The sequence below is a fragment of the Schistocerca serialis genome, chromosome 5 (genome assembly GCF_023864345.2).
Source record: "Schistocerca serialis cubense isolate TAMUIC-IGC-003099 chromosome 5, iqSchSeri2.2, whole genome shotgun sequence".
In the NCBI taxonomy this organism is placed as follows: Eukaryota; Metazoa; Arthropoda; class Insecta; order Orthoptera; family Acrididae; genus Schistocerca; species Schistocerca serialis.
In genome coordinates, this window is record NC_064642.1 from 38,053,416 (window position 1) to 38,066,285 (window position 12,870).

A 12,870-nucleotide genomic window follows, 5' to 3' on the forward strand; every position below is an offset into this window, starting at 1 on the left:
CTTTCGTCTTTCCCTCTCCTTCCCTCTTTCCTGATGAGGCAACAGTTTGTTGCAAAAGCTTGAATTTTGTGTGTATGTTTGTGTTTGTTTGTGTGTCTATCGATGTGCCAGCGCTTTCGTTTGGTAAGTCACATCATCTTTGTTTTTAGATATATAAAATGTAAGTTAATGCAGATGAGTAAGAAAAAAATACCTATTGTCTATTATTTTATGACCCACTATTCTTTTTCCACCAATACAACAACTCTCTTACATTTATGCTTTGAGGAATTGTTTAAAACAACTGTTGGTGTCGGTTTCAGTGGTGATTAATGAATATTTAACCAGCCTTGGTTTGCAACTTATAAACCCATTCCAAATGTTTGAAACTCTGGGAGATATTTGTATCTCATACAAAGCTTAAAGCTTGCCTGTCTGTGCATTTGCACAACCTGAAGATGGGTACATAGAAAGCCTTGAATATTCTCAAGAGTCTTATGTGGCAGAAACTAGGGAGTGAAAATTTCCTTTCTCTTACAACACTGATTAAGGTTCCATGCCTCAGTCAGGACAAATAGAGCCCCTTTAGGATCAGTTACCCATCCGCCTGCCTGCCTGTCAACACCCCTTTTTCTCATAAACGGGTAGAGGTATCAAGTTAAAATGTATGTCTAATCCTGAGGTCTATTGTTCCTTGTAAGTGTAAATAAATTTAAACTTCCAAATCAATGCAGTCAAAAGATACAGTCATTTACGTCACATACTTCATATTCCCAAACTCGCTCATCAAAACATGCAGATGAACCATCTACATAAATAATGAAATTTGTACAGAACCTTCAGAGGTCAAGCTGCCCTCAAACTCATTGATTGTCCCCCCCCCCCCCCCCCCCCTCTCTCTCTCTCTCTCTCTCTCTCTCTCTCTCTCTCTCTTTAAAAAGTGCTTAAGACCCAGATGTTTGAGTACAGCTTGATATATTTTAATTTTATGATTTGAATCATAGTGTCAGATTGGGAGACCAGGTTATGGATGATACCAACCTTACAACAAAAATAGGTTCTTATTTGTTTTCAATTATTTATCTCTTAGGTAACCAATTGATGTAATACACCAGAATTGGAATGTAGAATTGGTGTGTCTTTTGACTGAGAATTTTAAGTAAAATCTCATAATTGTTCTCTTCATTTGCTTCCTCTCCAGCTTGTGGACCTACCTGCGAAGATAAGTGTTGACCAGATCCTGGATGCATATGTGAAACTTAAAACTTCAAGTAAAAGTAACACACCATACAAGTAAGTACCTATATGAATATCTTATTCAGCCCATATTTAAGTACTGCCACAAACAAACACAATTGCAGCTTTTAGTAGCTGATGTAATAAAGTTGAATATCATTCAGTTTGGACACCAGTAAATGTGGTTGAGCTTAATAAAATTGTAGTAGTAATAGTTTCTGATTTTTGTGGTCTACTACCGTACATTTATTTGCTCATTGCTGATTACAGGATGAAACAATGAATTTACATTTGGTTTCCTCTCCATGGATCTCTTAGTATCATAATCAAATACTGTGTTATATTTTGTCAAATATCAGCTAGATTTCTAGAATTTTTGGATTCTGTACTGCCTTTTGTATACATCAGTTCATCTGAATTATGTTCTCTGTATTACTAGCAAAATCACAATATCTAATATATGTTTTCTTCTTTAGAGAAAGTGCTGTTATTGAGGTTATCAATGGAATTCGTGAATATTTCAATGTGATGTTAGGCACGCAGCTTCTATACAAGTGGGAGAGACCTCAGTACAGTGAGGTGAGTGAATTCAACTTTATATTTTGGTAGCTACACTTTTCCTTGATAACTAACTTAGAGTATTATGTACTACACTCAGGTAGCTGACCCAGGTTCGATTCCCAGCCAGGTTGGAGATTTTTCTCCATGCGTGGACTGGGTGTCGTGTTTTCCTCATCATATTTCATCCTCATCATTGTCACACTAATCACCCAGTGTGGCGTCGATCGAAATAAGACTTGCAACTTGGCAGCCGAACTTCACTGCATGGGGCCTCCTGGCCATCAATGCCACACGATCATTTCATTTCATTTCTACAAATTACAGATCTGATCACATAAATAAATCCTCCATGGCTTACTCATTAACCTTTTGTTGGGCGTGGCTGGTGAGATTGACTTAGTTTTAAATTTTGTCAGTTGTTTGTCAACAGTCGAAAGCAATCGTGTCTTTTTGCTAGAAATGTCACTTGTTCAAACCCTTTTTGTTGTTGTGCACTTCAGTATTGAAGAGACTGCTCTGTTATGGAGGTACGTGCTAATTTATCAGTGTTGTGCACTGAACCCAACCACATTTTATTTAAATAGTACACATATTTGGTTCTCAGCATAATTTAATTAGTACAAAGCAACTTAAGAATGTAAAACACATTTTTGCTTTCTTTCTGAAATCTTTGTTATGGCTGTATGAATATCAAGTATCAAATTGATACAATACATCTGATAGCATTATTTTACCAAAATATTATCATTTTAGGTACAATATACTTGATTGCTACAGTAAGATGTATACTATCCTCAACCTAAAACATTACGAAGAAATCCAAGAGATGTTTATAGAGGATAATAATTGAATTCAAGAGAATTTTGAAGACAAAATGGATGCAGATTGTGATAATGGAACTGAAGTTCTGCAGGAAGATTCAGAAACAGAGGAAGATGACAGTGAATATGGCAAGGAAGTACTTCAGGAAAATGACCATCACTGTATTGGAAGGAACAAAGTGACAAGATGGAATAAAGTTCCACTATCACAGAGAGTATGTTTCAGGGCCCACAATATTCAGATGTTACCTGCATCTTTAGGTATGGCAGAACTGGCGAAAACTCTTATGGGATGCTGGAATTGCCTCTTAGATGATGACATTTTGCCCATTATAGTTCTGTATGCAAATCACAATATTAAAATCATCAAAGCTTCATTTCAGTATGAGAAAGGCATAAAACTAGATGATGTTATTGAACTGAAAACCTTCATTGGTCTCTTGTTTTTGGTTAGTGTTAACAAAAGTAACTGACAAAGCTTAGAGAATCTAAGGGGAATGGGTGAGGAAGGTATTAAAAAATTATGCCTCGTTGTGAACACACAGTTTATCACACTCCCCCATTAGGTGATAATCTTGCGATTTGTGATCATAATGGAAAATGGAGGGTGCAGAAGCACTGATAAAAGGCAAACACAAATATTTAAACAAACTCAAATGAGTATTCACAACACACACTTTTTGAGATTCTTCGTCAAGCAATATTTGAAGATATGCTTCGCACAAATCAATTTTTGAAAAGTTGTGTTCCGCTCCTAATCTGTGCATGAGATCCTCTGGGCCTGGCAATGGATAAGTATCAATGACAGTTTGTGGATTGACCATAGACCTAAAGTCAACACAGAGGCAAATGCGACCTGAAGGTTTTGGGAGCAAAACCAGTGGACTTGCACATTGACTAGCTGATATTGGCGCAATTCCTCTGCTATCTTGCAATTCTTTAAGTTCATCTGCGACTTTGTCCCGTAATGCAATGGGAACAGTTCTGGCCTGGGCAAAATTTTGGCTGAGCATTGTCTTCCAGAGTAATATGTGCTACAAAATTGAGAGCCTTGCCTAAACCTTCAGAAAAGAGTTCCAGGAAGTCCTTTAGCAAGCTAGCTACACTGACTTTTGCGTGGAATGCAGACACTGACAACACATAGGCCTCAATGTTAAAGCCAAACAAATCAGAAGAATCAATACCAAATATGTTCTGACCATTGTGTGATTGTAGCACTGTAAACGTCACTGATCGCGTATACGAGCAATACATGGCAGGCAAAGTATGTTCCGAGAACGGGAAAAGTTTGTTGATAAAGTGGAACACTACACTTCCTACTATGGATAAGAAATAATGGCTTTTTACAGTACCTGGTACATGGTTAGCGAGGATGTGGGCTACAAATTGGGACAACCACTTGAGCCATTCCTCCACTTGTTCACGAAACAGTCGAAGAGGCGGTATAGCAGTAGGTGTTGCTGTAGGTGGCGCTTGTTCCATTGGGCGTGCAGCGTTGGCTAGTAGGTTCTGCACCGTGTTGAGCAGGGTGGAGATTTGCTGCATCTGGAACTGAAACATCTGCATTAACTGCATTGCAACTAACACTTTGGCTGTGGTGCCTGAGCAGGGAGTGGGACAGGTGGGGTGGACATTTTGGAAGAGACAAATGCAACAAACAGACAAGGCAAGCAAGGACAAAAGCAAAGTAAATTTCAGCAACCCCCACCTGAAAACACTGATTAGCAAAAGAAACTGTTAAAGTGACTAAACGCCCCTGCAAGACAAGAGAGAATTAAGGTGCCAGCAAACAAAAAAACCGAAAATTCCATGGTCGTCAGGTTCGGGATTTGTTTGCAACTCATTGCCAATGTGGGATCCTGCCCACTCGATGCTGCTATCTCAGATAGCTACACAGCAATTCACATTAATGGTTTGTATTACAATAAAGTAGATTGACAGTACTTAACTTTGGTTTACAGTGGTGTCACAAGTGATGGGCAACATGCAAACAGTGTCCTTTGCCATATACAATATCCATGCTAGTAATGGATATAGGTCGCAAGTAACAGCTCTACTAGTGTCCGTCTTCTACTGTCCGGTCGAGGTTGCCGGGAGCGGTGCTTATATTCTCGTCGGCTAGAGGCCGCTCGTGTCGTGGTGCGGTCCTAGTCAGCGAACTATTGGCTGATGTCATCTCAAAGCCTTCTCTGCTCTTGCCTTCTTCATCTTTGTGCTGGCACTTGTCGTTATGCTGGAACAGCTTCTTAATGAAACATTAACATTGATATCCGTTACATTAATTGAACAATCTTTCCACATCACTGGACAGAAATAATTTGCATTAATTTTTGACTACATGACCTTTTTTGCTTATTAAGTCTGTCATCTATGGTATCACTATTTTTAATAATCACCATCATCCTATTAGCAATACATGCCACTGACCTCTATCTATACTTTTACTTTCTCCTGCAGAAATGTGTACCAGTCTGTGTATTTGTCCAATTTTAAAGTCAGTTCAGTCCAATTTTAAAGTCAGTTCAAATGGATTCAGGCAAACTGCATTGATACAGGTTCCTGTAGCTGGCAGCATGATGCAATTTGCTGCCTGTTCACTATGTCCCTCCCCGCACCCATCCTAGTTCTCAAGCAAGCCGGTATCACTGTTCCCCCTCCAACCCTTCTGTGATGCTGTGCTGAGCAACTGTGAAACACTGACTGCAGTATCTTCTAAGGTGCAGGTCATGTGGAACAACACTAACTGATATTACATAAATGATCCCAATCGTGAGACAGTAAAATTCTCAACTTCGCTCATCTTGAGGTCTGGTGATGTCTGTTGCTACTATCTCCGCACTGGGTCTTGCCGCTGTAATTTGTTCTCGTGATAACAATTATAGCCAATTTAATATGATTTATTTTGTTTGTTAGACATTTAACTGTGGATTAATTTTCTTTCTTGTTTCATCTGATTGTCCATCTCATTCTGAAGCTGGTTAAAAGGTGGTACTGTTTTTACTCTTTAATCCAAGACATTAACAGCAACCGAATTTCTCATTTGCAACCCATTTGGTAAATCATTACTACATCTCATAATAAAATATTGACTTGCATTCGGAGTCAAGTTATGTTTTTTGAAGGACAACATTTTCACCTTTCAGTGTTAACTTTATATAACAAGCACCTTAAATGTTTGTGTAAAGTATCTATACTTGTACGAGAACTTACAGCATTCCTGTTTAAATGCAGCAATAGTTTGTAAGATAATAGCATTAAATTCTATGACCTCCGGTGTTTCACAAAATTGTTGAATTTTAAGCAGAGCTGTAGATTGTCGTATTGGCTAGTGCATAGTTACTCGTGTATCCCTTGCACTAATGCCGTGCTAGACAAATGTCACATGACTGAGCAAGGTCAATACTGTATCGAGCACTTTGGTGTAACGTGGAACCTTGAATCTGTTAGAGCATTAGTCTCATTTGCCCTACCTAACCTTCCAAATAGATCTGCATGTGATCTCAATAGCCCAAGCTTCACCAGTAAATGTAAGTCAACACCTGTATCAATCTATTAAACAAGCAGTAGTTCAATATGTCAGTATAAGATGACGCAGTAGTTTTTTAATGATGACTGTAGGAAAAATCTCATGTTATAATTGAGTAAATGTGGTAATATTTACGCCTTCCTTACATTATTATAAAAAATGTGTCACTATAATAGAAACTTAATTTTATTGATAAGGGTGACATCTCTGTACCAGGCTAAAAACTTTTGATCTTGCCTTTGTAAATATAACTTGTTGCCACTCGTTACCACAGTTGCATGTTTTGCTACAATATCAGAGATAACTGTACAATGAGAAGTGAAAGGAAGCCTGGTGACCAGCACCCTTACATGTAGACCAGCTTCCAGCAAATGGGTTGGTGCTGACCTCGGCTAACTTTTAAAGTACAACATTTGTGCTGTAATTGCTGTGAGATCAGCAGTGGTTGCTGGTCATCAACAGTCCAGGTACAAATCTGTTATCTCTGAAAGCAGTACAATCACAGCGAGTGTGCACTCCATTTCTTAGAGCGAACACCTCACTTTGTATATATAGCCCACTTTTTCAAGAGGGTCATTCAACCTCCAGCAGGTCAGGGTAAAACTTCACTGAAGTTGGCACACCCCCCCCCCCCCCACCCCACCCCACCCTCACCCTCACCCCCCTGCATGATGCCTACAGTATTTGGTGACCTAATACATTGTTTGAAACACAGAACACACTTTCTGTTTTCAGACATAATTTACTAGGACTTTTCTTTTCACGCTCAGGGTATGACTATTCTGTCCTCAATATAGTACCTTGCATCATTTTCTCTGTTGGCATCTATGAACAGCTCTTGCAAACATGGTGTTTTTACATGTTTTTAACAGCATTTGTTTTTCCACCAAACGTACAAAAACAATTTCTTTGGATAATTTCAAACCAGTCATTTATAACCACTGTGCAAGTGATATCTTCTTTATCTACATGGCTATTCAGCAATTCACACTAACATGCCTGGCAGAAGGTTCTTTGAACCACTTTCATACTATTTTTGTCTATCATTCCACTTTCTTAACAATGTGTGGGAAAAATGAACTCTTGAGTCTTTCTCTAGAAGCTCTTTGATTTGTCATACCTTATTACGAGGATTGTAATTTTAACAGTGGCAACTATTTATTTACAGCTCGTACAAAATAGATACGTGTTTCAAAGTTTTACTGACCTTCAAAGTCACCAGCATTGTGTATAACCCATTGCCAATGATGTGGAAGTCGTAGGATACTCTTAGCAGTGCCAGTTGCGCTTACAGTTCGAGCGGCGTGGTCTATTGCCCGACGAATTTGTAGCAGTTCTGAAGCGAATTCCATGAAGCGTTTCCTTCAGTTTATAGTAGTTGCCGCACTCGTCACAGAAGCTATATGCCCGGCACAAAGAGCAAGCACGTCTTACTCCGTGACGGTGCTACGCCAGTCATTATTGGGAACAGTTGAATGATGTTATAAGAAAAGAAAAAGATACTTACTTACTCTCTTGAGATTCTGATGGTGAACTTGCAAGAACTTTGAGAGATGTCTGGAACTGAATTTATTGTAGAAGTACTTAACCCTTTGAGTACTGCAGACACGCTATGCCACGGCACTCCATGCTGCCGCGGGGCCTGTGGACTCTGTTTGCTGCTGAAGTGGGCTTTCCCATGGGCCCTGCAGACAGCATTCACTGCGCGGCCTGGCCGGTACTTGAGTCCTAATGACGGCTTATACCGCAGCCGGTTCAACTGCCTCTGGACACCAATAGACGCTCAGGGCTGCATGCCAGCCCGTCGCAAGTTCTTTTGTCACGTGTACTCCCTGGGATTGATGTACCCTATTATTGTTCTGTTCCGCTGTCCCTGCTATCTGAGAAACACTCTGCAATGGATTTCACAGTTGCTGTTCGACATTTGTGCTAGCTGGTTCACGTGATCTTCTGCATTCTGCTTCTGTGGTGTTGTTTAGCTATCTGCCATTTCATCAGGATTTTTAGAGTGCTGTCACTTTTGAGTTCTACAGACAAACAGCACATCAGTGTCGTTGCACTGACGAAGAGATACTGGAGATACTGACAAGGAGTGACAGTGGCAGTGACAGTGAGTGTGGCATCTTCAATGAATGTAGTGACGATGAAGATTCATTAGAAGAATCTTGTAGTAATACACCTCCATGTACTTCACCTAGTAGAGCTCACCAGGACCGTTCTTCTTCAGATTCTGAAAGTGAAGACGAGCCGATCCATAAAAGGCCACGCCATAGTGAGAATGAGAAATCTGATTGGCAAAAACATGATTTCAGTCCAGCACTTCATGCATTTGATGACTCATCTTCAGGACATAATTGCCAACTAGCGCCTGATTCAAGCATTCTATCCTTTTTCATGCTATTTCTATCAGAAGATCTGTTGAAATTTATAGCACTTTAAACGAACCGATTTTTCACTTTCACCATGGCAAATACGTCGAAATCTGTTTGTTCTCGACTATCCACCCGGAAAGATACAGGTCTTGAGGAAATGTATAGCTTCATTGGTATTTGGCTCCTCATGGCTCCTGTTAAAAAATTGAGAATAAAGGAATATTGGTCCAGAGATGTACTTCTGAGTACTCCAATTTTTGACGAAGTTATGTCCCGTGACCGTTTTATGTTACTTTTGAGAATGTTGCATTTTAGTGACAACTCAGCCAATTGTGGAGATGACAGTTTGTTTAAAATTAGGAAAATAATTGATACAGTTCGTGTGGCGTTCCGCAGTCCATTTAATCCATACAGACAACTCTTTGTCGATGAAAGCCTGTTATTGTTCAAAGGTCGCTTGTCTTTTAAACAACACAGTCCTTCAAAACGAATTAGATTTGGAATCAAAACATTTGTGTTGTGCAGCTGTAAAACTGGACATGTCTTAGATTTCATTGTATACACATACACAACAACAGAAATTGAAGTCCATAATTTGGGGAAATCTGGTGATATTGTGGCAACACTAATGAAGCCATACCTTGAATGTGGACATACCCTGTATGTTGACAGTTGGTATACAAGTCCAGCCTTGTTCCTCTGGCTTCACAACCAGAGAACAGCAGCATGCGGTACTGTACGTAGGAACAGGTGCAACTTTCCGAAGCTAAAAAAGAAACTGAAAGAAGGAGAAGTTGAGTTTGTGTCAACTGACGCAATTCTTGCCCACAAGTGGTGCAACAAGAGAGAAGTGTTCATGCTGGCTACCTGCAACACTACAGAAATGAGTGACACGGGAAAGACAAACAGGACGACTGGCGAAAAAGTAATGACTCTGAGAAGCTCATCTGCAGAAGCCAGCATGATTTTAGGAAACAGTGGTCATGAGAGACACAGCTGGCCCTCTTTGTGTGTGATATACAGCAGGTTCTAGATACCGGCTCCCAGATTGATGCCATATTTCTCGACTTTCGAAAGGCGTTCGACTCGGTTCCACACTGCCACTTGCTACAAAAAGTCCGCGCTTACGGTCTATCCAGTGACATAATGCCATTGGATCAAAGTTTTCTAACAGACACATTGAACATTTATAAGGTTCTTGGTAAAGCTGTGTGACTTTGGCCGGCCGGTGTGGCCGAGCGGTTCTAGGCGCTTCAGTCTGGAACTGCGCGACCGCTACGGTCGCAGGTTCAATCCTGCCTCAGTCATGGATGTCAGTGATGTCCTTAGGTGAGTTAGGTTTAAGTAGTTCTAAGTTCTAGGGGACTGATGACCTCAGAAGTTAAGTCCCATAGTGCTCAGAGCCATGTGAACCCCCCCTTTTTTTTATTTTAGTTGCTCTTTCATTTGGCATATCATTTATAACTGTAAGTTTAATATAATAAATATTATAAAGCGTTAAAACCCCGATACTCATTTATAAACACCCTGTATTTGATTATAGTGTATAATTTTCTATTTAGTATAGAATATTTTATACCTTTTATGAGATGTGATGTAGATGGGGATGGTTGATATCGATTTTGAAAGGGGTTGGGTAGTGTAGGTACAAACATGGCTAAACACACACCACACCCTTCAAACGACTGTCGCAGACAAGTGGACCTGATTCACCACCATTTGCCAATGCACAGGAATTGCTAAGATCTTTCTTCGGGGACTTCAGAAGTGAAGGTGAGAATGTATGCTCTGCAGGAAACGTTTATCATCATACCTCCTCTGGCTTTTCACTCAAGTACCGGCGAAGTAGGGATCCTGGGGAAAGGGGGGTGGGAAGTGTTTCCTGTCTTTGGGGCTATCTTCTTTCAGTTCTTCGATCTTAGCAACCGTTTCTATTTTTTCCTTGTCCACATTGTAGCACTCTCTTGATACACATCAGTGTGAGGTAGACCCTCTCCCGTCTTTCACTCTCTTGTATGTAAAATATCGGGTGTTCAATATGGTGGAAAGCCGAGGGTCTCTAGAATTTGCATCAAAATTCTTGAGGCACTACAGTATATGTCCAATTTTAAGGTCAATTCAATTATTCTGACTACAAATAGATTCAGACAAACTCTATTTTAAACGTGGTAGATGTTCATAAGAAGCCAAACTACGCTATGTAGATCCCCATGGTTGGCAGCACGGCCTAATTCGCTGTCCGCTCCCTACTCCCTGTCCTGCACTCGACTAGTTCTCAGCCAAGCTGATATCAATTCCCCCTCCAACTCTTCCATAGTGCCATGCTTGAACAAGTGTGAAACTCTGACTGCAATATCTTCTAGGGTGCAAGTCATATGTAACAACAGCAATTAATACATAAATAAAAGATCACAATCACAATTCAGTACAGCTCTCGAACTTGAGCTCGTCCCACCATCTACTTACTTCTATCTGTACTATCTCCACGACGGGCTTGCTGCTGTAATTTATTCTTGCAACAACAATTACAGTCAGTTTAATATGATTTATTTCATCTGTTACATATTTCATTCTCAATAAATTTTCCTCCTTGTTTCATGTGAATGTCAGCATCATGTTCTAAAGCTGATTAAAACCCGATAATGTTTTTATCCAGTATTCTAATACATGAGCAGTGACCAAACTTCATTTGCAACCCACTTAGTAAATCAGTACAGTCTCTTATAATCAAATAAAATATTGATCTGGATTCAGAATTAAGTAATGTTTTTGAAAGATAACATCTCCCCTCTTGACTGTTACCTATACTTAAAAAGCAACATGTTGTTCATACACAGTATCCCTAATATATGAGGACTTTTGTTGTCAACCTATTCAAATAGACAAGAGTTTGTTGGAAGATAAAATTTGGTGCTATTTCCTCCTGTGTTTCACAAAATTATCATATTTTAAGCAGAGTAATAGTCTGGAAGTGATTAGTTCATAGTTTCTTGGATATCCCTTGCACTGATATCATGCGAGCCAAATGTCAAGTGATTGTTCGAGGACGTTGATACTGTATTGAGCACTTCATTGTATCAGGAGAGCTTGAACCTGTTCGAAAGCTGATATCATTTACCCAGCCATGCTCTTCTAAATTCTTCAAATTAAATCTGCAGGTTCACTCAATAGCTAAAACTTCATCTGTGAATGTAAGACAATGCCTATATGGTGTATTAAACAATGTAAATATGTTAACCTCAGCAGCAATAGTTTAATCCGTGATCTGTGAATATAAGATGATCCTGTATTTTTCAAATGATGATTGGGGGGGGGGGGGGGGGGGACACCTTGTCTTACAATGAGATAAATGTCATAGTTGGGAAGGAGTGGAGATTGTATCTTAGGAAGGGGTTAAGTGAATTTTAATCTGCTTTTTTAAGTAGATATATTTTATATTTATTTTTGGTGGGTTTAGATGATGTGCTATCCAGTCTCGCTACAACGACCTTGTGGTCGCTAAGCCCCATATATCTCTCATGATGGCCCCTATTTGCTCAAGATTATTTGTTGCCAAGAGGTCAGGTATGTCTTTGCAACCATTTATGCTTCGAGTGGGCTCCTGAATTAATTGTTCACAATAATTTTTGAAGAAACCGCTTAGTACAATTTCTGACAATATTCTGTACCTAGCACCGATATGGAACATGTATTTTTACCAACATATTGAGGTTAGATTGAAGTCATCACTGAGTGTAATTGTATGAGCGGGACACCTAGTTGAAATCACACTCAAGTTTTTTTTGAACTGTTCAGCAACTGTATCATCTGGATCGGGCAGGTGATAAAAGGAACCAATTATTAATTTATTCCTGTTGTCAAGTATAACCTCTACCCATACTAACTCAAAAGGAACTTCCTTCTTCAATTTCACTACAGGACAAACTACATCTAACAGCAACAAACATGCTACCACCATTTGTATTTAAAATGTCATTTCCAAACACCATTAGGTCCTTTGTAAAAATTTCAGCAAGTATTACCTCTGGCTTTAGCTACCTACCAGTACTTAGCTTAGGGCTTTGTCTTAGTGCTTGGAGCTCTGGTGCTTTTTCCAGCACAGCTACAATAGTTTAAAGCTACAATATTAGTGATTGCTATCATCCTGTGTGTGTCCTGCAGTCTTTGAGATTGAAGCCATTTCTGTACTTTCCAGAGACCCTCTAACCTAGAAAACCACCCAATCCACACAATACAGTCTCCTCTACCCACATAGCCACCTCCCGTGTATAAAGGACCCCTCACCTATTAAGTGGAACCTGGTACCCTACCATTCTATGGTGCAAATCAAGGAATCTGGAGCCAACACGATCACATAACCATTTGGCCTCTGATT

General features: G+C 39.7%; 1 protein-coding gene across 2 annotated transcripts in view; it reads left to right on the plus strand.

The window, feature by feature from the left end:
• Positions 1–12,870, plus strand: part of LOC126482307 (mortality factor 4-like protein 1) — a 132,559-nt gene that overhangs the window by 83,501 nt on the left and 36,188 nt on the right. For both annotated transcript variants that reach the window (XM_050106340.1, XM_050106339.1), the window contains 2 exons: positions 1,181–1,272; positions 1,692–1,794. In XM_050106340.1, coding sequence (XP_049962297.1) covers positions 1,181–1,272; positions 1,692–1,794 — 195 coding nt within the window. The remainder of the gene's footprint in view (positions 1–1,180; positions 1,273–1,691; positions 1,795–12,870) is intronic.